Source organism: Callorhinchus milii, unplaced genomic scaffold (assembly GCF_018977255.1).
Source record: "Callorhinchus milii isolate IMCB2004 unplaced genomic scaffold, IMCB_Cmil_1.0 Scaffold5, whole genome shotgun sequence".
Lineage (NCBI taxonomy): Eukaryota > Metazoa > Chordata > Chondrichthyes > Chimaeriformes > Callorhinchidae > Callorhinchus > Callorhinchus milii.
Window position 1 is genome coordinate 1,505,449 of NW_024704746.1, and position 26,264 is coordinate 1,531,712.

General features: G+C 45.6%; 1 protein-coding gene across 3 annotated transcripts in view; it reads right to left on the reverse strand.

The window, feature by feature from the left end:
* Nucleotides 1-26,264, reverse strand: part of patj (PATJ crumbs cell polarity complex component) — a 149,636-nt gene that overhangs the window by 117,480 nt on the left and 5,892 nt on the right. For all 3 annotated transcript variants that reach the window (XM_042334863.1, XM_042334864.1, XM_042334862.1), the window contains exons 2-12: nucleotides 24,446-24,514; nucleotides 23,147-23,316; nucleotides 22,219-22,425; nucleotides 21,300-21,439; nucleotides 18,754-18,952; nucleotides 15,528-15,656; nucleotides 13,536-13,754; nucleotides 12,792-12,891; nucleotides 12,266-12,354; nucleotides 11,287-11,407; nucleotides 10,300-10,413 (exon numbers count right to left, since the gene is read on the reverse strand). In XM_042334863.1, coding sequence (XP_042190797.1) covers nucleotides 10,300-10,413; nucleotides 11,287-11,407; nucleotides 12,266-12,354; nucleotides 12,792-12,891; nucleotides 13,536-13,754; nucleotides 15,528-15,656; nucleotides 18,754-18,952; nucleotides 21,300-21,439; nucleotides 22,219-22,425; nucleotides 23,147-23,316; nucleotides 24,446-24,467 — 1,510 coding nt within the window. In that variant the 5' untranslated portion in view covers nucleotides 24,468-24,514. The remainder of the gene's footprint in view (nucleotides 1-10,299; nucleotides 10,414-11,286; nucleotides 11,408-12,265; nucleotides 12,355-12,791; nucleotides 12,892-13,535; nucleotides 13,755-15,527; nucleotides 15,657-18,753; nucleotides 18,953-21,299; nucleotides 21,440-22,218; nucleotides 22,426-23,146; nucleotides 23,317-24,445; nucleotides 24,515-26,264) is intronic.

The window sequence follows — 26,264 nt, forward strand, 5'->3', positions numbered from 1 at the left end:
AAGGCCGGTCTCAAGCCCCTTCTCTTCGATCGTGCCTTCCATCGCCCTCCCACCTCTCTGCCTTCCCTCACCCCTACCCACCCCTCCCCCATGCTCGGGCCCCGACTCCTGACTGTCCATAGCCTTGGGACTTCCTCCCGATGTGAAAGGCGCTCTATAAATGTAATTTGTTGTTGTTGTTGTTGTGAAACGCTGCAGCCAATTGCACACAGCAGTATCCCACAAACAGTCGTGGATTGAATGATCCATTGTTTTTTCATTTTGTGTTTTGGAGGGAATGTTACCGCGGAAAGCGAACTGATTAACAATTGGGTTCCTACTTCCTGTTAGATAAACAGAGGCGTGTGGAGGCTGGAGACATGGCTAAGGTTTTGACCCGCCCGGAAATTGAACTCGGGTCCTCTCGCGTGCGAGGCAAGTACTGTAATACTACAGACTCTGCTTTCTTCCTTAGCAAAGAGAAGTTTTACCTCTTTGGGAATGTGTATGGAGAGGCGAAGGGTTGGTTGCAATGAGTTTTCACTTCCCTTACCATTTACACCAACATTGTGCACTCCACAACCCATGGAGTGACACACTGCTCAGTGCGAAGCTGTAGAGAGATTTATTGGCCATGAATTAAATATTTGTATAGATTTACCCAAACTTGAAGTCCTACTGTTACAGTATGTCAAACCTTTGGAGACCTCTGGAGTTAAGCCTGCATTCGATCCCATAATGATGTGTTGACGGAAAGGAACTTTGGCCCATACAATCTCATGTGCAAAGTGAAATTTTGAAAGGATTTTCAGCCGAATATCCCGAGAGAGGTCTGAGGAAGGACAGCTCAGAGCGCCAAGTCAAATCTCCTGCCTTTGCCATCACAGCTTGGAGCTCCGGACCTGAGCTGAAAGTCCAGGCTGATGCTTCAGCACAGTACTGCGGGGGGCAAGCGCTGAATTGCCGTCCTTCAGATGAGTTAATAATACTAATCCTTGCATTTGATATAGTGCCTCATCACATCCTTGAGAAGTCTCACAAATTTACTGTAAAGTGAATTGATTGTGTATTTTTGTGGGCGAAACGCAGCAGCCAATTGCATACAGCATAGTCCGACAAACAGTCGTGGATTGAGTGACCAAATTATAAAATTACTATAAAAAGAGATGCTGAACTGTGTCTAGTTTTCCTATCTTCGGACATTAAAGAACCCAGGATCTACCTGTGAGGCAAACATGGCAGCCAATTCACAGGAAGCAATGTCCAACAAACTAACATGGAGTTAATGATTATTTTTACCTGGGGAATTGTTGGCCAGGACACCAGGAGAAACGCTTTTTGATTAGGATGGCAGGATCTTCATGTCCCCTCAAACGGGCATCAGGGACCTCAGTTTCACGTCTCATCCAAAGGACAACACCTTTGAAAACAAGACTATCAGCTTAGACTGTGAGCTCAAATTCCCAGCATGGGCTTGAACCCACAACCTTCAGCCTCAGAGCGAGAGTGCTACCAGCTGAGCCAGGCTGACACCTAATAGTTCCCTTGGGACATTAAGGCAAAGCTAACTGACAGCTTCTAAAGCTCCTGAAAGCATATTATCCAATCACACAACGGAGGTGATGTTTCACACACCAGTAAATCTCCTGCACTTCACAACACTTATAACAGGAAATCCCATTAATCGCACAACACATCAAGGTTTGCTCCACATCCTGGTTAGAGCATCATCACCACCCTCAATCAGTATGGAGAGGATAAGAATCAGGAAGTAAAATCAGTTTCACTGTTAATAACATAATAACAATAATCCTTGGATTTGATATAGCAACTTATCACGTCTTCGAGACGTCTCAAAGCGCTTCACGGGATACAATGTGAAGTGAATGTATCATGTATAATGTTTGTGGGCGAAACAGCAGTTTCGAGTGGTGTTGAGAGTGTACAGCAGTTTCTTCCGAAGTACAGAATAATGATAAAACCAGCTCACAGTTTTAGCTGACGCTCCAGGGCAGTGAGTACTGTATTGTCTGATGTGCCATCCTTCAGACACTAATTTAAACTGAGTTCCCGCCTGTGCCCGTTTAGGGGGATGTTAAAAGATCACAAAGTTCCTGTTTGGAACAAAAAGCCATGAGCTTCTCCTGGTGTCTTGGGCAACAAACCTCCAGATAAAATTGCTTATTCACTATGTAGCTGTTTGTGGGACATTGCTGTGAGGAAACTGGCGGTCACATTCACCAAGAAAATACACAGTCAGTGTGAAGCGCTTTGAGATGCCTCGACGATGTGTTAAGACGCTGCATCAAATGTAAGATTATTGTCATCATCAAAACAGAGCAATATTCTATTTTCAGACTTTGTTGGCTTATTATTGAGAACAGAAGCAGCAAGTGTATAGCAATATAATCCCTCGTTACTTAACAGTTAAATACAACAGATCAAAATTTCCCACTAAATGTGCATAAAAGTGACTTTCTGCGCCACCTCAAAGCGCAACTTCAGTGGATAAGACACCAGAGGGCGCTGTGCGGCACAACACCGCACGACACTACACTGCACTGCACTTGGAGGTCAAGATTTGTTGGACAAGTTTCCTTAAAATAGCAGCAGACTCCTTCCGCAGGGCAAACCCACGTCTCGGTTCTGTTTACGGATAAAACAGAATTCCTTCATCGGCCTCATCCCAGTTTCCAAAGTGGACGACTGTTTCCACTTCCAGAATGTACTCTTTACGAGAAGCAGATGCCACAAAGTGAACTGCGGAAGACTGGTTCCATGAGTCTGGCCGATCTGGGCTGTGACATGGAGTGTTGGCTATTGAACAAAGCTCAAACTGACACCTGGGACATGAAGACACTTCCCAGCTTAAACCTTATGCAAGCGGATTTTGAATAATTGGGAAGGGGAGGCGCGGTGGTGGGGGGGAGGGATTCATAGAAATTGACAGGGCAGAAGGAGGTCATTCAACTATCCAGTCTGCACCAGGTCTCAGAGCAATTTGTCCATTCAATCCCACTGTTTTGTTTTATCCCCACACCCCTTCAAGCCTCTATCCTGCTGTGCGCAATTGATTGCCATGTTTCGCCCACAATAATACAGTCACTCCACTTTACAGTATATTCTGTGAAGAGCTTTGAGACGTCTCAAAGACGTGATAAGGTACTACATGATATGAAAGGATTATTGCTATTGTACACCTCCCTGCTTTCCTCTTGAAACCCACAATGGACTCTGCCTCCATCATATCACTTGGCAGGGCATTGTTGGGAGAGGGTCCCAACAGCTCTCTGTGTGAAAAAGTACTGTCATCAGAACTCATAAATAAATCAAGAGGTTTTTACTGCCAAAGCAGCGGCAGAGGCATCACACACACACCACAGGACACATATACACACCACAGGACACACACACATATACCACAGGACACACAAACATATACCACAGGACACACAAACATATACCACAGGACACACAAACACATATACCACAGGACACACACACACATATAACATAGGACACAAACACATATACCATAGGGCACACACACATATACCATAGGGCACACATACATATACCACAGGACACACAAACATATACCACAGGACACACACACATATACCACAGGACACACACACACACAGCACACACACAAACACCATAGGACACACACAAACACCACAGAACACACACAGACACACCACACGACATATACACACACCCTACAGGACATATGCACACACCACAGGACATACGCACACCACAGGAGACACATAAACACCACAGGACCAACACATGACAGGACACACACACATACACCACAGGACACACATACACATACCCCACACCCCACAGGACACACACAAACACCACAGGACACACACAAACACCACAGGACACACACAAACACCACAGGACACACACACACACACCACAGGAAACACACACACACCACACCCTACAGGACACACAAATACACCACAGGACACATCTTAAATGGAATGCTTCAATGGTGGAAACATGGAAGTGCATTGCGCTGGCTCAGAGGAACTACTCTTTTGGAGCAGAGTTTCCAGGAGTCAACCCAACATGCGTCCAGTTGACAGGAATCCCATGCTCCCTGACCTGGATAACCAATTAGAGGTCCTGTCCGGGGATCTTGCACCAATTTATCCGTGTGCATACTGCAACACAATACAACTTTACATTTATACATCTCACATCCTGTAGCTTACAACATCAACAACAAGATTCCATTTATAGAGCGCCTTTCACGTCGGGAGGACGTCCCAAGGCGCTGTACAGTTGGGTCAGGACCCGAGCATTGGGGGGGAAATGGTCAGGGTGAGGGAAGGGAGGGAGGGAGCGAGGAGGGGGTAGAGAGTCGAGAGGGGAGCTGAAGGCACGGTCAAAGAGAAAGGTCTTGAGACTGGCCTTGAAGGAGGAAAGGGAGGAAGTGGCAAAGGCACTGGGGGATGGAGTTCCAGAGCCTCGGGGCTGAGAGGCTGAAGGCCCGGCCACCGATAGTAGGGCGGTTGGGGCGGGGGATGTGGAGCAGACCGGAGCCAGAGGAACGGAGGGTACTGGCAGGTAGGTAGGTAGGTCAGAGAGGTAGGAGGGAGCGAGGCCAGATCCTCTGGGGGATGGGGAGCCAGTGGAGGCGAGCGAGGGTGGGAGTGATGTGGTCCTGAAGCCTGGTGCGGGACAGTACACGAGCTGCAGAGTTCTGAATGACGTGCAGTGTGGAGGGAGGGTCGGGAAGGCCGGCGAGGAGAGAGTTCCCATAGTCCAGCCTTGAGGTGATAAAGGCGTGGACCAGAGTTTCAGCCGCGTGAGGGGTGAGGTAGTGCCGTAGTCTGGCCATGTTCCGGAGGTGATGGAAGGCGGTGCCAGTTGTGGTGCGGATATGAGGGAGAAAGGACAGCTCAGGGTCGAACAGAACCCCGAGGTTCCTGATGGCTTTGAGAGGTGGAGAGTGCAGCCTTGGATGCTGATGCTGTCAGCGCCTGAGGTGCGGAGGCGCTGACGTGAGCCAATCAGGAGGGCCTCAGTTTTGCGCACGTTGAGCTGAAGAAAGTTGTCTCTCGTCCAGGACTCGATGTCGGACAGACAGTTGTCAGGACATCGGGGGTCGTGGAGTTGAGGGTAGAGGAGGAAAGGTAGAGTTGGGTGTCATCCGCATACATGTGGAAGTTAACCCCATGTCTGCGGATGATGTCACCACAGGGGGAGCATATAGAGGGTGAAGAGGAGAGGACCGAGGACAGAGCCCTGAGGGACACCGCACGAGACAGTGTGGGGGTGGAGGAAAAGCCGTTTGTGGAAACAAAGTGAAGACGCTGGGAGAGGTACGACCTAAACCACTCAAGGACAGGGCCTTGAAGGTTGAGGTGGGAGGACAAGCGGTGGAGGAGGATAGCGTGGTCGACCTTAGTGGTTAGTGGTTAGCCCGCTCGCCTCGCATGTGAGAGAGGAACTGGGTTCGATTCCCGGGCAGGACGAAACGTTAGGCAAGTTTTCTTACTCCACACACATGCCTCTGTTTACCTAGTAGTAAGTAGGAACCCGGTTGTTAGTTGATTGTAGATCGCTTTTCCAGGGGTAATAATCCATTCAAAAAATTTATATTAAAAATAATAATTTGGTCACTCAATCCACCGACTGTTTGTGGGGACGCTGCTGTGCACAATTGGCTGCTGTGTTTCATCCACAAAATATACAGTCAATTCACTTTACGGTATATTCTGTGAAGCACTTTGAGACGTCTCAAAGACATAAGGCGCTACATCAAATGTAAGGATTATTATTATTTCATGTCAGGATGACGTCCGAAGCAGCTGGCTTGGCACCCGAACCAGACGTGGGTTGCTGAAGGGAAAAGGTGACTGAAAGTGCAGTCAAAGAGGTATGTTCTTGAGACAGACCTTGAACGAGTTGTCTGCTCATCTCATTGTCATTTACGGATCCTAGCTGCTACATTTGCCAATATAAAAACATTCACTTCATCCCCATTTTGTAAAGCGCTCCCGAGTCTTTTCACATGAAACTTGATGCCTGCATGAGGGAGAAGGGAATAGAGGGGTGCAGGAGAGGGGAATAGCAGGGCTAAGGCTTGTGTGGAGTATAAACACCGGCATGGACTAGTTGAGCCGAAAGGCCCATTTCTGTACTGCACCTTTCTCGGTAGTTTCTGTGTGAAGTGCAAGTTATTAAGAAATCCCACTTGAAATTGCAGCACTTAAGTTTCCACTATCTCTGTCGAATAGCACACCTGAAGTTTTTTAAGCGACTAAACAAGCTTTGAACAAATCCTAGTGTTCTGATGAATGTTTCTAAGCCACACTTTTGTAAAAATCCAAACCAGCCTTAATCATGGAGATAAAATTCCTGATGTTTTCCCGAGTTAGTGCATTTATAACCAGCGCCCCAGCAGCAACAGTCTGATATTAGTAGAGTCGGGAACTTTATGTAACATGGAAATGGGACAAAAAACAAGTTAGGAGTTTCAAAGCCAGAGCCGTAATAGCCTTGCAGCACATACTTAACCATAACTTGTTTAATCTCAGCAAAGGTTTAAATTATTCATCGCTCAATCAATCTGCCCAATCAACATATCAGTCAAAGCTGCCTCTGTAAAGTTACCACACCCCTGCCCTGCAGCTTCCAATCGTCAGGTTTTGCTGTGCGCAACTTGGCTGCTGCATTCGCCCACAAATACACACAAAATCAATCCACTTTACAGAAGATCTTTGAAGCGCTTTTGGATGACCTCCCTACATGAGAGTCTCTCTAGCAAATGTAGAATTATTATTATTAATTGGTGGTATGAGCATGAGTTGCATTGTGGCTCACTGTGTGTGAGTAACTGGAATGCATGTCTCTTTGAGTAGGGCCAGAGGTTCTTTCAATGTCCAACTAAATACCCAAATAGGCATAGACTGGATCTCGCTTTAGCATCTCGTTCCATAGACAGCACCTCCGGGTCTGTCCTCTCCCAATGATCTCTCTTCTTAGCAATGGCAATGTATCAATGTAAACTTGTCTTGTAATTTGCATACAGATAAAGCCAATGCAAGAGCCTTGGACGACATCTCTAATTAATAACACAAGATGTGAATTTTTTACTGATGGGAGAGAGCCATCAAAGAACAAAAATCATTTGCTGGTCTCAGCGAGAGGGCTGAATTAGCTCCCTTTGACCTTCCATTGAAGGGGTGGGAGGGAATTGGGGGGGTGCAACCAGCCAGTGTTTCTATCCCTGGTCCCTCCACAGCACCCTCTACCCGTTGTGCGCATGTGTGGCAGCCGGATGAGGAGAGGTCAGGCTCGACTGTGACAGCCTTTAAAGTCGAGTGGTGCTGCTAACACTCACTGGCACAGCTCACACCTGAACAGCGGACCACTTGTGGTGGGGCGGGCAGGGGGACAGGGGATACAGGAGGGTAATCAGCACATGTGGACTTTCACCCCAGAGAGAGCAGGCCAGATCAGGAGTGGAGAAGAGTTTGCCAGTGGGGAGAAAATTTGACAAAAAAATTGAAGACACTAAATTTAGATTTTTTTTATCTTGGTCAGCCGGGGGTCTGACACATGCAGAAACCCTTCACCATACTTAAAGAGTATCCAAACTAAACTGAGAATCACATACATCCCACCTACACATAGAAATCCCAGAGACATACTTTTGGAATGGAATGCGCGCGCTCTCTCCCTGGAGGGACACATCCTGCTCACCTAATTCTGGAGAGTATTAGGCACAGGTTGGCAAGGCTCGGGGACCCCAGAGTGTGTGTTGGGGTAACTGCTGGAATCTAACCAGCTAAATCACATAGCTTGCCATTTGAATTTATATAAATAATGCTCGCACATGCAAATGAGATGAAACATTTTGACACCACTGTTCTTCAATGCATTGCGAGTCTGTAAACAATGCTACGTTTCCTGAAATACATTTTCACAAAGGTGGCGTCACATATAATTATCTCTCAGTTGAAGGCAAGGTATTTGCACCATGTGCAACCACCAACCCCGGAAAGATTACACCTCATAAAGGATTGAAATTCTCCGTCATAGGGAACACGTGTCATAATGTTTGGACTCGCAACAAAGATAATAATTTATCATATCTTGGACCATATCTGATTGAAGCAGCTCGCTGGGCATTCAAGGCTTCTCTTAACTTGATATGGCAACAACACAGCTTAGTCTTGCAGGAATAGGCAAGAAACAGCATTTGCGACATATCAGAAGACACCAGAGGCTGGTTGGATTACAAGCACCCCTTTCTGCTTTACAGAGAAAAGCACAGTGCTAAAATACACCATAAAATAATGCTGGCATTTGTTACAGCACCTTTCACGCCAGGAGGACGTCTCAAAGGATCCAATGTGAATTGTAGTGATTGTGTGTTGAACGGGGCAGTCTGTCTGTGCGCAGCAACGTTCTACTAACAGCCATGAAGTCAATGGCCAATTTTATCCAGGGGCTTGTCAGTTCAGACACCACGGTGGAGTTTGTTAAGTCTGAATCGGCTGCGGTGTTTACACACAAAACACTCCCTACACTTTATAGTAAATACTGTGAAGGCTTGTTTTGGCACTGCCTCCTGACATAAAAACACTATATTAAATGCAAGGATTATTATTATTGTAAGATAATAATAATAATCCTTGCATTTGATATACGCTTTTCACTCCTCCCAGACGTTGCAAAGCACTTCAAGGAATATACTGCAGAGTGTAGTATTTGTGGGAGAATAGAGAAAGTTAATCAGGAACAAAACTTTCAGCTCCTCTTAAAGTCAACAGCAGAGGTGAGGTCACTGTTCAGGGTCAGCAGAATTTGAGGCTAAATAATTTTAGTTGGTCAGTTTGTAAGTTAAAATAAAAATCACCATCAGTCAATACAACACAGCTCCTTTGTAAAAATATACAATAGAATAAACATTTGGATTTTTCTTTTGATGTTTTCTTTTCCATTTGATTCAAGCTAATTAACGCTGTGACACATGATTGGGAGCGTTAATGCGGTTTACCTTGGATCAAACAGAATGGAAGAGCAGATGCTCCAAGAGAAACATGTCGCTGACAATCAGCCTGCTCATGTTTTTAGAGCAGTAAACAATTCGCTCACTGCGGAGCAATAGAACAGTCTCCGAGACCCAATCCACACTCGAAGCTTTGCTCTCCTCCTCCTTATTCAAAAAACAAACTCAGATCAGTGAATCAGGATACGGAAAAAACAGAGGGAACCACAAAGATGTACTCTATCCGTGAATTGCTCAGAAATGAGGTATCCGCTCAGCTTGTAACCCTCTGGGACGCTGTTTGAATAGAATCAGAGTCTGTGAAACGTCTCCGATCACTGAACTAAACAAATAGCAACAGGCAAAACACTGCAGATGCTAGAAATCTGAAATACAAACAGAAATCGCTGGGAACACGCAGCAGGCCAGACCTTTCGGGTCCCTACAATCAATCCCTTCGCTCCATAGATGCTGCCTGACCTGTTGTGTGTTCCCAGCGACTTCTGTTTTTTGTAAAAACAACTAGTACTGCATTGAAATTGGTCAATTATTAGACTGGGACAATAGGCACATAGGAACAGGGGTAGGCCATTCAGACCCTCAAGCCTGTCCCGCCATTCTATTGGATCGTGGCTGATCTGATCCTCAATTCTAATTTAATTCAATTCAATGAGGAGGGGAGAGGGAGTGAGAGAAGGAGGGAGGGAGGGAGAAGTAAGATAGGGGAGTGGGTGGGAGGAGGAAGAAATGCGAGGAGAGATAATAAGGGGGAAAATGGGAAAGGGGGAGGGAATTCTCACTGCATATCTAAACATGCCCCCAAAGGTGAAACTAATTTGTGCAGCCAGTCACACAAATGAACAAAAACCAAACAAGGAGAGCGTCCCGAGGCAAACCTTCAAGTTATACAAAGTCCAGATTCTAAAGAGTTGAAGCCAGATGTTTAGCTTGTCCTGTTTTGCCATTACACACAGGGCTAGCAGAGGATTTACACACCACAGAAGGTGGGAGGGGGCGGTTTCTCCAGCACATTTGCCGATGTGATTAAATGCTGAGCATGTCGCTAAGTATTACATTATTAAATGAATTTGCTCAAATCTGTAATTTGTTTTTGTCCAGTTAGAATCATAGAACCCTGCAGCACAGGAGGAGGACATTTGGCCTATCATGCCTGTGCGGGCTCTTTGAAAGAGATACCCAACTCTCCCACTCTTTCCCCATTGCCTTGCAAATTTAAATTGCTTCTGAACCTGACGTCCTCACACAGAAATATTGAGTGGACAAAAGGCAGGTACCTTCCAGTTCCATTTGCTGCTTCTCTTGCTCCTGCTCTTCATCCCCACTATCCACATTGCTTTCACCGATCAGTGAATTTGCCAGGATCATGTGCCTGTCATTATCCGTCTTCACTGTTCAAATACAGAATTTATTTTGTAAATCCACAAAGTACACAAACATTACTTTACAGTATATCCTGTGAAGCACTTTGAGACGTCCTGAAGACATGTTAGGGCACGATATCAAATGCAAGGATTATTATTATTATTATAGTGTGGCATTCATTCACATTACAGCACGGAAACAGGCCATTTGGACTAACTAGTCCATGCCGGTGTTTATGCCCTGCACTCTCCTCCACCTCCCCCTCTCCTCCTCTCTCCCTTATGTATTCATCGAGTCTCCTGGCAGCGAGTTGCACACTCTCACCACCCTCAGTGTGAAGAACTCCCTTGTAGGTCTGCAACTCGTATCTTGTATTTCTACCCCCCAAACCCCCCATCCCATACCCCTCATTTTGGACTCAACAAATAAGTGGAAACAGCCTGTTCCACCCACCTTAATGAATCCTTTCATAATTGTAATGCCCTCTATGTGCTCCCTGTCTGAATCTGGAACGTAATACTCCTTGTGACTTCCTGTGCAAATCACGTCATGCCCTTCCTCTCTGACCCCCACTTCACTACCTACCACCTTCTCCCAGCTGGCTCTGGCTTCCTGCATGTCTCTAGTCACTTCCGCTCCATCATTGGCGGCCGTGGTTTCAATCACTACGCACTCTCTGCCTCAATCCCTCCGCCTTGCTTTCTCCTTGACCACCTTCAGATCACACTGAAGATCTTCCTCTGCGACCATGCCTCCGGTCACCTCCCCACGGCTCACAGTGTTCGGCTCTGCCACTGTTAAGCGCTCCGAGCAGCTAACCCACCTGTAGGAGACTATATGACTAAATTACTATACAAGTTGTTGTGGAGTTTCACGGCTGAAGGTAAATGGTATCATACCTATATGGGAGTCTGCGCCCGCCTTCTTTCTGGCCAAGGTAAGATGGACTGTATTCCCAGTGTTACGCAAAGCATCGATGGCTTCCTGGTTAGTCAATTCCTGGATGTTAAACCCATCCACCTGTAATAATTACGGAAAAAAGGGTCAATTCCTAGTGGCAGGATTATAAAGCAAACACCAGATGCCATTCCCTGTGGGAAAATTGAATTCCCATGGAGCATTAAGCAATGAAACCAATCCCATAAAATTACATAGAAAGCTACAGAAATTTGGCCCCCAGTCCATGTGCCGGTGTTTATAATAATAATCCTTGTGTTTGATATAGTGCCTTATCACATTATTTATACTCCATACCAGACCCGTAGCCCTCCTGTTCCCCTCACCCACACCCTTCTCTTGATTCACTTCTCCCTCTCACGTAAACCTTCGACTCCCCTTTCCCAAACCCCACTGAATTTCCAATTTGCTTGAGGCTTGATTCTTAAAGGAGGCATTAATTAGGCCAGTTTAAAGGGGCTGAGGTATTAATGCAGTGAATGAAAGGGGTAGATCATTCATCTCAACAACAACAACAACAAGATTCCATTTATAAAGCGCCTTTCACGTCAGGAGGACGTCCCAATCTCAAAGAACCCTTTTGGCCATTTTTAAAAAAAATATCATTAGATGATCTTCTAAATCAATTTCCCCACATCTTTGCTCCACACATCTCATAACACCAAGAATCTACTGTCAGGATTTCCCTTTTAAACATGTCCATTAACTTCGCTGAAGGGTTGCTATGCTTTGAAGCGCTCCGGGACGCTACCCCATGTGAAGGACGCTATATAACTGCAAGTTTTTGTTGTTTGTTTGTATGTAGCCAAGTGGGTTTCGTGGGTTAGAGTGGAATAGGAGCAAGCAGAAACTCTCACAGGGGGAACCTTCAATACAAGACGAGAACGAAAAGAATTTCAAGTGAAACAATGATTGACTCACAGCGATAATGCGGTCGTGGATCTGAATGCACCCGCTCTGCTCCGCGGCACTCCCTGGTATAATGCTCTTGACAAAGATACCAGAAGTGTCTGAGGGACAAAGTGGCAAGTTATTCTGCTATCTGAACATCTCGCAACAAGTATTGTATAATCATAATCCTTGCACTTGGTAAAGCGTCGGGAGGACGTCTCAAAGCGCTTCAGATTTACACTGGTCCTATCAAACACAACATTGCACCTCCAACCAATGAAGACGTCCTCCCCGACGTGAAAGGGGCTGTATAAGTGTACATTGTACTGTAAGAGAGGCTTGCAATCACCACCACCACTGCCCATCTGTCTACCACACGAGGCACGAGCAAGTTATATTTGAAGAAAAGAGACACTTGTTTGCTACTTCTGAGAAAACTTTTCTTAAGATGTTGGAGAAATCCATGCGCTGACAAGAGGCTAACACCAATTTAGGAAGAAAAGAACAAGAAACACATTTCTACTGACGGCTCATGGAGCTATGGTTGTAAACTTGCCTCCGTGAGAAGCATCGACGTAGCCAACGACAGTGATGCCCAGGCTCTGTCCGTCTCTGTTGAGCTCCACATCATAAGTGTCGTGATCCTCAACGCTTACCTGCAGAACAAAAAGCAGATAAATACAATATATATAATAATAATTGTATTTGACATAGCGCCTTATCACATCGTCGAGACGTCTTAAAGCGCTTCACAGAATATACTGTAAAGTGAATTGACTGGAAATTTTGTGGGTGATCACGGCAGCCAATTGCGCACAGCAGGATAGAGGCTTGAATGGGTGCGGGGATATAGATTGGTTTCTGCGGAGGAACATTTTGATACGAACATCAGCTCGTATATCCTGCGGAGAAGAGACTTGTTACGACAGGCTGTTTAATGACCAATCTCTGAGTCAGTCTGACTGGCAGAACAAGAGCAACAACAAAATGACATTTGTAAAGCGCCTTTCACGTCGGGAGGATACCCAAGGTGCTGAATAGTCAGTGATTCGGACCCGAGCTGGGGGTCGGGATCGGGGCGGATGGAGGATGGGGGGGGGGGCGGAAGGAAGGTGACTGAAGGCGCGATCGAAGAGGAGGGTCTACCCTGACCCACATCAATGATTTAGTACTGTGAATCTGGGGTTGAATATGGAACAAATTGATGTCCCAACAGTGAGATTCTCCCCTGTAATAACTCGAGGGGCCCCAGAGGATTTAGCTCCATCAGTCCCCCAATACGCCTGCAAAGGAAACTCACGAATGGAAGTGGGATCTTCCTTACAGCGTTAGAGATTCGATCCTGAGGAGGGAGAGGATCTCTGGAGGAGGAAAGGTCTTCCTGGGGATTCCTGGCCACCACCATTCGGACCCGGTTCCCACAGTTTCTCAACACCTGAGCGATTTGCTCGCTCCCCATCCCCTGCACGTCGGTGCCTCCAATCCTCAGGATGTGGTCGTCAGTCCGCAGCCTTCCATCCTGCAAACATGGCACACAATAGCATGGGTCACAGGGAGGGTCAGCTTCACAAGATAATAATAATAATCCTTGCATTTGACATAGCGCCTTATCACGTCATTGAGACGTCTTAAAGCGCTTCACAGGATAGACTGTAAAGGGAATTGACTGACTGTGACTGTCAAATCCTTTCATGCCCTGGCACCTCCCTAACTCTGCCAGCTGCTTACTCCCCGGCCCACTACCAGCTGCCACCGCTCGACTGACTCCAGCCTCCTGCATGTCTCTCGTGCCCTCAGTTCCACAGTGGCCACACTGTTAGCCACTATGCCCCGAAACTCTGGAACACTCTTCCTCTATGCCTTTCCCCCTCCTTCCCCATGTTCAGGTCATGCCTGAAGATCTTCCTTTTCGCCCGTACCTACAGTCACCTCCCCCGCTTGATATCGTGCTCCACTGCTGTCAAGCGCTCTGGGGCGCTACCCTCTGTGGGGGGCACTATATAAATTCAAGTTGTGGTATATATCGTGGGTGAAATGCGGCAGCTCACAGCAGTGTCCTACGAACAGTCATGGATTGAGTGACCACATATTTTTTGGAAGAGATTTTTACCCATGGAGAGTGATCCGCCATTAGACTAATAACCGGGTTCCTAATTACTGCCAGGTAAACATAGGTGTGTAGAATAAGGAAACTTGCTGAAGGCTTCCTGCCAATCAAACTTAGGTCCTCTCACTGAGAGGCTCTAACCACTAAGATAGTCCTGAATCTGATTCTGTCCTTGAATGGTTCAGATTGTACCTCTCACACCACCTGCATTATTCATCGCCACAAACAGTTTCTCCTCTAGCCCCCGCACGGTCTTGTGTGGTGTTCCTCAGGGCTCTGTCCTTGGTCCCCTCCTCTTCAATATCTATATGCACCATCTGGGTGGCATCATCCGCAGACATGGGGTCAATTTCCACATGTGTGCGGATGACATCCAACTCTATCTCTCTGCCTCTACCCTTGAGTCCAGGACCATTGCTGTCCTGACAGAATATCTGTCAGACATCAAGCCCTGGATGAGAGCTAACTTTCTTCAGTTGAGGCTCTCCTGATTGGCTCCCATCAGCGCCTCCTCACCTCAGGCGCTGACAGCATCACCATCCATGGTTGCACACTCCACCTTGCTAAGCCAGTCCGAAACCTTGGGGTCTTGTTTGATCTCAACTCTCCTTTCTACCCCACATCCATGCCATGACCCACTCTGCCTTCCCCACTCCGCCACATCACCCAGCTCCGCCACTGTCTCAAACCACAGGCAGCCGAAACCCTCACACACGCTTTCATTACATCGAGGCTCGACTATGCAAACTCCTTGCTTGTCGGCCTCCCCAACATCGCCCTCCACAGGCTGCAGATCAGCCAGAACTCTGTAGCCCGCACCAGTTCCATGACCCTATTAACCCCCATCCTCGTTTAACTCCACTGGCATCACACAGAGCTCAAAATCCTGGTCCTCACTTTCAAATCCCTCCTGATTTGGGCCTTGCTCCACTACCTCTGCAACCTCCTAACCCCCCTACAATCCTGCCTGTTCCCTCCGCTCAGCGGGCTCCAGCCTGCTTCACATCCCTCTCCTTGAACATTGGTGGGTGGGCCTTCTGCCACTCTGCCCTCACCCTTTGGAACTCCATCCGCAATCCCTCCGCCTCACCGCCTCCCTTGCCTCATTCAAGACTCACCTCAAGACCCTCCTCTTTGACCATGCTTCAATCACCCTGTTCAATAACGCTGGGAGGGAAACATTACCCGATCAGCTAGGCCTCCTGGTACCACCGTCTTCACAACCACTCCGGCTGCTTTCCCTCCGACAATTCCAAATCCCAGGCCTGATCCATCGTTGACCAACTCGATCTCTTCGACGTGGCCCCATTGCATCTGGGGTGGATTCAAAGCGGAGATCAGGTTCAGGATTTAGGATGATAATAACCCTTCCATTTGATAAAGCGACTTTTGTACCATAGGGCGTCTCAAAGCGCTTCATAGGACACACCGCAAAACGAAGTGACTGTGTATTTTGTGGGGGAGAGGATATTTGCCAGTCAAGCAAACAACACGTTTGCTGATGAGTGAGATTGAATGGGCTCATCACAAAATTATAAAGTGAGGCTTTTTTCTCTCTCTCCATCGGCTCCTTCTTTTCTTCTCCCATCTGACACCACCATCCCAAAGTCAGGATTAGAAAAATCAGAATCATTGTATTTTCATGATTTTCCCACCGCCATCCCCCAGCCCCCCCCCCACAACCCCACCCTCGCAAGCACAAATCATCTAATTAACACCTCCAAACTCTTGCCTCTGCAGACATCCATCCAACGCAGAGGGAAATGGTGAAGGAATTTATTTGCATTCACAAAGGGATCTTCACAGCATTCTCGATTAGCTTTGGAGATTTGGAGAGACGATTTTTGGACAAGATAAAGAATTTTTTTTAAAAAAGAGAAAACAGTTGGAAAAAACAAAACCTGACATTGAAAGTCGGTGTTTCGCTCATTCTTAGAGGATCGCCTTCTAGCAATGTTCACGTATTTTTATAAAAATTCATCTGAGGATGTGAGCGACTCTGGCGTTTATCAGAAAGAAAAAGGACCAAGGTCCATCCAGTTCACATTCCATCATCCTGGTAGTCGTTTGACATGTCGTGTCCCAAACTATATACAGTATCCCCAGATATTATTTTCTAACAGAAATCTATCTAATTAGTTCTTGAAACAAAGGACACTTGCTGCTTCCACTGTCTCCCTAGGGAGCCTGTTCCATACGCTTACTACTCGCTCACTGAAGTAGTGTCATCGCAGATTTCTGGTGCTCGTTGAAATTACCAATTTTGTTTCAAGGAAGGTAGCGGGATTCAAACTGGCCATCTGTAGGTTGCTAGTCCATTAACAATCACCACTGCACTACACTGCACGCTCTTGCCCGCCCCCTCCCCTCAATGGGAGAGTAAGCAGGACGGACGAAGTACAAAGTGGAGACAGAGGTAATAGAATGAACAAGAAAAAATAATAGGGTAATGTATCCTGTTGAGGAAGGCCATAAAGCGAGCGACAGCTCACTAAGCAAACTGCAAAACCCCATCTTACATTAGAATACATTAAAATATACAGCACAGAAACAGGCCATTTGACCCAACTGGTCTATGCCGGTGTTTGTGCTCCATATGAGCCTCCTCTTGCCCTTCCTCAACTAAGCCTTCAGCTTAACCTTCTATTCATTTCTCCCTCGTGTAACTTCTAGCTTTCCCTCAAGTCTTATTATACGCTTCCCAGAACGACGCTACCTGTCGCCAACCCCAAAACGACTTGTGGTGCGTGTGTGTGATTGCCTAGTCACCTACTTTATGGCCAGTTCTCATATCACCTCCTTCAACCTCAAAAGGCATCGTTGCACATCTTTATATTTGATCATCCCGACCCAAGTGAGATTGCAAGAGACAGAAAAAAAAGTGCAGAAGCCAGGCACGCAGATTGCAGAAACCACAGTCGGCAGCCAAGAGCATGTTGATTTTCACATGTTTCTACTTTTAATCGGAGATGAAGATTTTTCCTGTTTAAAGAAGTGGCCCCCACTTCGGAGAATGCACGGTTTGTTCCTGGTAAAAAAAAACTGCGCTTTTGTTGATACTGGCAAACGTCGTTGAGAGCCCAGAGTTTACATAAATCTGGCAACTTTCCCTCTTTCTCGAAGAGGAAGATAATTGAATTGGAGCAGTTTTTTTGATTATTATGCATTTAAAAAAAAGAGAAAGTTAGTCCCAGTATTTAGAAAAGAAAATTCAGTCCCTCAGTTTTAGGAAGAATAAAGCAGCGAGTTAGTTAGTTCTCTTTTATTTTATAAAGCAACCGGACGTTCCCTTTGATTCTTAATGGAAAGAGTTTCTCAACAATGCAACAGCCATGTTGCAGCTCCATACTGATTAATTGGCAATGCGGATTCCTGGATACATCTTAAACCTCCCAACTATCAGTGTTGTTCTTCAGTCTGGTCACCCTTTAAACCTCATCCTCACTGAACCAGCAGCAATCACTGCCAGCATTAAAGCAAAAACAAACTCAGTCAATTCAGCTTATACACATTTCCAAAGTGAAGCGAGATGCCAGATTGAATTCAGCACTTAAAAAAAAGTGACTTGCATTTACACTGTACAGAGCCTTTCGCGTAGGGTTAGCATCTGAATGCTTCAAGAGATGGGGTTGAATGTCAATCAAGGGAGAGAGTGGGGGTGAGGTGACCATTGCAGAGGTAGGATTGGATAGGTATTTCAAAAGGAAAAATTTGCCGGACTATGGGGTAAGAGCGGGGGAGTGGGACTAGTTGGGTAGCTCTTTCAAAGAGCTGTCACCTTTGCCTATTTAACCACCTCTACACAGGCAAGATGGGCTGAATGGCCTCCTTCTGTGCTGTACGATTCTATGATTTGAGGGTAAGCAGAGCTTCCAAGACAGAAAGGTGGGTGGAGGTGGAGAGACAGAGTGGTAAAGGGAGTGAGGCCCAGAGAACAGGGCCTAAGGAGTGAAGGCTCGGCCTCTGCTGGTGGCTCAGAGAAGGTGGGAGGACCAGCAGAAAACAGTCAATACACTTATTATTATAACAATGATCCTTGCATTTGATACAGAGCCTGATTACAGTGTTGAGATATCTTAATAAAAACATTTCTTTTTCATTTTCCTGGCCAAGTTGTGACTGTAATCCCAAAGTGGAATTTTAAATCTAAATTTTAAATATTATGTTCGGTTTTTCTGAATATAAATATTCAGAAAAAACGATGGGATTTAACGTTTGTCCAACTGATGAGAAAACAAAACATATTGATTGCGCACATCAATGAGGAGAACGGCTTCAATAAGGACGGATTTCAATGTGGGTTAAAATCAAATCAACTTAAAATCCGTTAAAGTTCGCCTGTGATCATTCGTGATTAAAGTATCGATTCCCAATCTAAAAACGGGGGGAAATAAGAGAGAACAGAGCTTACTGGTTGTGAAGTGAAGGGCAAGGCTGTCGTGTATGTTGGATTCTTATAATCGTTTGGGACAGCTCCTCTGGCAACCACTAAGCCCACAGATCCTTGGCTTTGCTGAAGCAGGCCAATAGCTTGCTGGTGGGAAATGTTCTTATCCAGGGCTGTGCGATTTATGGCCAATATGTGGTCATGTACTTTCAGCCTTCCGTCCCTGCACGCAAAAACCACAAGAGAGCTTGATTACTAGCCTTGATGCGAGAAAGCTTGAGAGCTGCCAGCCTCGGACATTTAATAAAGCTCACATCCGTTTTACACCCCAAAAATTAGGCACTTCGATTTAATGGCCTTTCCCTCCTGGCAACAGCTCAGTGTAGTGCATGTGAGTGCATGTGCATGTGTGCACGTGTGCATATGTGTCCGTGTGTGGTGGCGATGGTGTGTGTTTAGTGTGTGTGGGTGTGTGGGTGTGTATGGTGTGTGCATGGATGTACGGTGGGTGCAGTGTGTGTAGTATGTGCAGTGTGTATGTGTAGCGTATGTGTATAGTGTGTGCGTGTGCACAGCAGGAAGCTTCCTGATTTAGACTTTCCACAGCAACGTAAAAATACAAAAATCGTTTTAGCTTCGAGAGTTGTTGGGAGTGACCGTGCTTCCGAGGATGCGTCAAAAAAACAAAAAAAATGAGACTCCCTTGTGCCTGTTCTTAGGAGGGCATTAAATCTCCCGTGACTCTGTGGTCCAAAAAAAAATAAGTTTCTTCCAGTGTCTTCCACATCTTGTGGCTGTCTTGTCAGATGTTGCTCTGGGGTAATGGGAGCCATGCTTATCAGCAAAGAACAGTCACTACACTTAGAATAATAATAATCCTTGCAATTGATACAGCGCACGATCACATTGTTGAGACATCTTCAAGCGCTTCACAGAATTTACTGTCAAGTGCATTTTGCAAGCCAAAGCGCTGCCCAGTTTATGTCAGCCAAGTTACCTGCAAACAGCAGTGAAGTAAAGGACCAATTTTTATCTGAGGGGTTATCAGCCAGAACCCTGGGAGAGAGAAACCCCCTTCTCTTTTTGAGATAGTGGCATGGAACCTTAGGTCCGCCAAAATGGAGCATAAACTGGAGTCCTGCAGCTCAGTGGTTAGAGCACTCGCCTCACAAGCGATAGACATGGGTTCACCTGTGTGAGATTAAAGTGCCGACGTGAGGCTTGAACCCACAATTTTTTGTCTCAGAAGTCAGAAACTGAGCCAGGCTGACACCTAATCTGTAATAAATAATAATGATCCTTGCATTTGATATAGCGCCATTTGCGCACAGCAGTGTCCCAAACAGTCGTGGATTGAGTGACCACTTTTTTTGTTGGGGGGGTGGGTGGGAGGAATTAATGCAAAAAAGTGAAACAGAAATTGTGAGGAATTATTGATTTGGTGTTAAAAAAATTAATAATCTATAGCATATGCACATTTCATGGCACAGGTTGGCATCACACCTATTGGCAAACAAACTTCTCTGACTGACCTATCTCATAAAACCTTTATACCAACTCCCTGAAGTCAGCTTTTGTGGGTTGCATTATATGATTCAGCCAAAACCCACTCAGGATTTCTGAAGAGGGACGTGCGGGGGAGTTTCATTTATTTTGAAATGTTTTAGTGGTTTTGTAGCTTTTTAAAAACTTTTTGAAACGTTGCTTTTCCACTGACGTGGTGTCTCACTAACACACACAGTGTTGAAAGCTCAGCTCACATTACATAATGCTTCTGAGAAGTGGAGAGGAATGAGTGGGGAGCAGAGAAATCCACTCGCCGCAAGTGTTGGCGTCAGTGTGGGTCAGTAATGGGGAAGGGGGGGAAAATGAAGTGGGGGGTGTGGGGAGAAAAAAAATCTCAACAAAGATTGGAACATCCTAAAACAAAGTTATATTCCTGAGGGAGAACTGAACGAACATGTTTGCTGCAAAGAGTGACATCGAAAAAAATGAATTGCATTTGATACAGCGCCTCCTATGACAAAACATCCCAAAGCGCTTCACAGAAAGCTGCTGTCAGGTGGAGTTACTGTGTACTTTCTGGGCGAATGTGGAGGCCAATCTCGGCATAACACAATGCACAAACAGCCATGGAGTGAGGGACCAATTTAGCTTAGCGGTTTGTTGGCTCGGACACAGGGAGAGAGAAACTCCCGTCTCTTTCAAATAGCGATGTGGGATCTTTAACAACCCGAACTGGGCACAGACGGGTGCTTGGTTTAAACTCTCTTCCAAGATGGTACTTCTGATTCACAGCGCTCTCGCACCGTGCCAGCCCCCACCCCCCCACACACACACAGGATTGCACTGCAATGTCAGCCTCGACTGTTGAGCTCCCGACGTGGGGCTTGAACCCTGTGACTCAGAGGCGAGAGTGTTACCCAGTGAGCCAAGCTGAAATACAACTGGAAAATAATTAAAGTCAATATGTTCAATGTCTTGGGAATCTGACGTTTCATTTAAAAAGTAAATTAGCACCACTTTAGGGACTTCGCCAACAAAATTACATAGTTAATAAGTAGCCTTACCAGTCTGCTATGCTGCCTTTCTGAATTTCCTTTATAAAGATACCAACTTCTCCCATGTTGGCATTTTTAAGACCAACTACACTGAACCCCAGGCCTCCCGAGGTTGGCTTCTTAAGTTCAATATGTTCCATTTGTCTTCCCTGGCAAAAAAAAAGAAATGTAATATATAGTTAAGTGACTTAGTAGAAAGCACATATTAATTTTTTTTGTTTAAAAATAAGCCACGCAAGATGTAAATCTTGCCTTAGCCCAACTAATTCCCGAACAAAACCAGATCTTATCGGGGTGCAATTCATCACACAAAGAATGGATTGAGCCTAAAGAAAAACGTCCCGGTAACAATAAATAAGACATTTATATACTATTGTACAGACTCTTAAAAGGGCTGCATTGTGGTGTGCACAACAGCTTCTAATTCAATGGTTTTGCTTCTCAGAAAATAACTTGAAGAATGGCCAGGGTGTCACAACATTTAACTTCAAAAAAGGGTCATGCGCAGTCACCCACAAAATACAGTCACTCCACTTTACAGTATATTCTGTGAAGCGCTTTGAGACGCCTCAAAGACGTGATAATATAAAATACAAAGAAAACGACATGTGCATAGCACCTTTCATATTGGGAGGTCGTCCCAAGGTGCTGGACAGTCAGGGATTTGGATCCGAGCGCTGGGGTGGGTGGCTTGGGATCAGTGAGGGTAGGAAGGTGGCTGAAGGCGCGGTCGAAGAGGAGGGTCTTGAGATGTGCCTTGAAGGCGGCAAGGGAGGAAGCGAAACAAACTGCTGAGCGGCTCACAGCAGCCAAGCGCTCAGGTTAGCGTTGACATCTTCAACCTGCGCCCCATTCAGTCAGAACAGTTTAAGACACGTTGACGAGCTTACAGCAGCTGCCACCACAGAGCCCGGAAGGAAACACAAACCTGAGCCAGTCCTTGAATAATCTGGTCAAACTCATCTCCTGTTCTCCCAGGGAATGGCAAATCTCTCTGCTGCTTGTCCCCGTTGGGCAGGGCTTTGGGGGCCTGAGCCCAGCCTGGGTCCCTCTCGGGATATTCCGCGTTGAACACCAAATATCCGTCTTGAGAGAAGTCAAAACTGGGAGAGGCGTCCGTGGGCAAGGAATTCAACTGCAGAAGGGAAACCAGAGGTTGACATTTATTCTAATCTTGCACAATTGGGATTGTAAGTGTGTGCTCGTTGAAGGAACAGACAACAATAATGCTGACAACTCAATACCTGAATGCAAAGACTCCTTTGCCTAAAATACACAGTATACTTTACAGTAAAAATAATAAGCCTCGCATTTGATAGAGGACCTTATCACATCTTTGTGAGACGTCTCAAAGTGCTTCAGAGAATATGTTCAGAGTCCTGTAACTCAGTGGTTAGAGCACCCGCCTCACAAGCAAGAGACCTGAGTTCGATTCCTGGCAGGGCGAAACCTTGGGCAAATTTCCTTACTCCACACACCTAATAATAATCCCTCCAAAATAAAAAACAATAATAAATTGGTCATTTCAATCCACGACTGTTTGTGGGAACGCTGCTGTGCGCAATGGCTGCAACGTTTCGCCCACAAATATACAGTCAATTCACTTTACAGTTTATTATGTGAAGCACTTTGAGTCGTCTAGAAGACGTGAAAAGCACTATATCAAATGGAATTATTATTATTATATTGTTTCCCCAATGATTATTATTCCGATTATTATTCTTATCAGAAGATCCATCTGGATGAAGAAAACCCTTCAGCCCATCTTCCCTCCAGAACATCTGCCCTGATGTGCACACACTCATACAGACCCACACACACACCCAGCACAGCATTGAATGAGAAGTCCCACTTGCCTGTTCCTTCAGGTGTCTGATGGAGTGCTGCAGTGTCAGTATCTGGTTGAACAAGGGGCTTCTCATGGTCTGGTGTAGGAGGTTGAGTTTCTCTTGTTGCTGCGATTCCCCTCTCTCTCTCAGCCTGGCCTGAAGGCGATCCAGGGCTTCCAGAACCCGCTGCTTGTCCACTGTACAGCCAAAACATCAATTCACAGAGGAAAATCAATATTTCTTCCTAATTTGTTTTATGCCCAGCCGGGTGTCTGACACATGAGGAATCCCATCACCATTGCTTAAGAGTCTCCAAACCAAGCTAAGATTTCCATGCATCCCACCTACACATGGAAATCCCAGAGATAGTTTGTTGGAATGGAATATACACACTCTCTCTCTCCCTCTCCCTGGAGGGACGCATCCTGTTTCCTTTATTCCGGAAAGCATTAGGCGCAGGTTGTCGAGAGCCAAGGCTTAGGGGGACCCCAGAGTGTGAGTTGAAGTAACTGCTTGAGTCTAACCAGCTAAAACCGCATAGCTTGCCACTGATATTGCTGCCTGGGAAGAACATAAGAACATAAGAATTAGGAGCAGGAGTAGGCCATTCAGCCCCTCTAGACTGCCCCGTCATTCAATAAGACCATGGCTGATCTATTCTAACTCCACCTACCTGCCTTATCCTCATATCCCTTAATCCCTTTATTCACAAGAAATCTATCAATCTCAGTCTTGAGGCAGCCCTTTGGGGTAGAGAATTCCATAAATTCACTACCCTCTGAGTGAAGAAGTTTTTCCTCAACTCAGTGCGAAAGGGCTTACCCCTAATTTTAAGACTGTGACTCCTGGTTATAGTTTCTCCAACCAGGGGAAAAAGTCTCCAACTATCTATTCTGCTGTGCCCCTTAATAATCTTATAGGTTCCCATAAGATCACCCCTCATTCTTCTATATTCTAGAGAATATAGGCCTAAATTGCTCAACCTATCCTCATAACTCATCCCCCTCATTCCTTGTACCAACCCTGTGAATCTACGTTGTACCCCCTCCAAGGCGAGTACATCCTTTCTTAAATAAGGAGACCAAAACTGCACACAATACTCTAGGTGTAGTCTCACCAGGGCCCTATACAGTTGCAGCAAGACTTCCCTGCTCTTATATTCTAACCCTTAGGTAAAAAATGCCAATATACCGTTAGCCTTCCTAATTGCTTGCTGTACCTGCAAACTAACGTTTTCTGGCTGCTTACTAATTATTTTTTTTCTCTCTTACTAATGCCTGCTCCGCTTAAAACAAAAAAAATCATAGGATGTGACTAAGTCATTACCCAATTCAAGGTTTTCAGGCATGATTGGGTCTTTCAATAGGTTGGTCTTGTTTGTTTTTCACCGCGATCCTGTAACAATTAAAGGAAATGTTGGTAAAGCAAATATAATTAATAATGAAAATAAAATAAAGTGGAGTGCCTGTGTTTTGTAGGTGAGCGCGGCAGCCAATTTGCCCACACCAATGTCCTACAAACAGCCATGATGTAAATTATCTCTTTTTTCTCTCTCCAGGAGATTGTCAGCCAGGAGAAACTCTATTCTTTTTTCGAATAGTGCCACGGGATCTTTAACGTCTGCCTGAACAGTCACTTTGGTTTGACGTCTCATGTGTCGGATACTCCTTTAAGAGTAAATTGACGAGTAAGAAAAGGGCCAATAATAAGAAAGGCAGGAAGTACAACGGGGCACTGGAAGTGGGACACAGTGTGTGGTTTAGAGTGGTGGATTATTGAGTTTGGATTGACACATAAAGAAGCTACTAACACAGCCTTGATTTGGAATCTAGTTATATTTCATCATCCAAAGGATGGCACCCCCAATAGGGCAGTGCAGGCTCCCCCGGCACTGAATGGGAACGTCAGTCTATACAATGAGAGTCCCAAAGTGGAGGGCTTGAACCCATAGCCTTCAGGCTCAGAGGTGAGGGTGCTACTCACCAAGCCAGGCTGAAACTACTTTGGTCTTCCTACAGTGCAGTCCTTCGTTAGTACTTGTACACAACTATGCTTTTATATCACTAAATACACATTTTATATCACTAAATATACAGCTTTATATCACTAAATGAGGTTCTGTGAAACACTATCTAGCGGATACACTTGATTATTGTACTTGGCTCCATGTAAATGAGGCCTGAAGTAAACTGACCTTGATTCTTCACCAGTAGAACATCTGCAGCATTTCTTTATCCTAGAATCCTGAAAATTTACAGGGCAGGAGGGGGCCATTCAGCCCATCGAGTCTGCACTGACACTCAGAGCAATTTGTTCATTCAACCCCATTGCCCTGCCCATTCACTTCATGGCTGTTTGTGGCACATTGCTGTGCACAATCGACTGCTAAATTCATTTACAAAAATACAGTCACTACACTTTACACTGAATCCCATAAAATGGACATATTTCACCCACAAAATACACAGTCAATTCACTGTACTGTATATTCTGCAAAGCATTTTGAGACGTTTCAATGACGTGATAAGTCGCTATATCAAATGCAATGATTGATATTATTAATCTTGCGAAGCGCTTTGAGACTTCCTCACAAAATAAAAGGTGTTATATGAAATGCAAGGATTATTATTATTATTACTGTAGAAGTTTGGTGCCAGAACTAATCGCGATCACAGAAACAGACTCCAGTGCAGTGAGTCACAAACTGAAATGCAATTACTGTAACTAATCACAAAGATTGCCTGTTTATCCACGAAAAGAGGCTGGTTGAGTCATTGCAAGACGAGGCGATTTTTTTTAATAAAATCAACATTTTCTTTTCCACCCTCTCTCTGCAGATGCAGGAACGGTCGAATTTGGCAGTGCTCATCTGACAAAATGTTTGGAAACAAATGACAGACACAAGAACTTCCAACTCGCTGCATCTGATTCATTCAGTGCACAGAGAGCCATGTAGCTTGGCTGGCTGGCACAAAGAAATTCACACTACAAAAACTTTGTGAATTACACGATGCTGCCATTGACAAGTCAACGCCAGCAAAGACAGTGGATGTGCCCCACTAACTGCATAAGAGAAGTTCCTCCCTGTTGTCCTGGCCAACTATCTCTCAAATAAAATCGTTCACTTCAGGTCTGCTTTTTTATG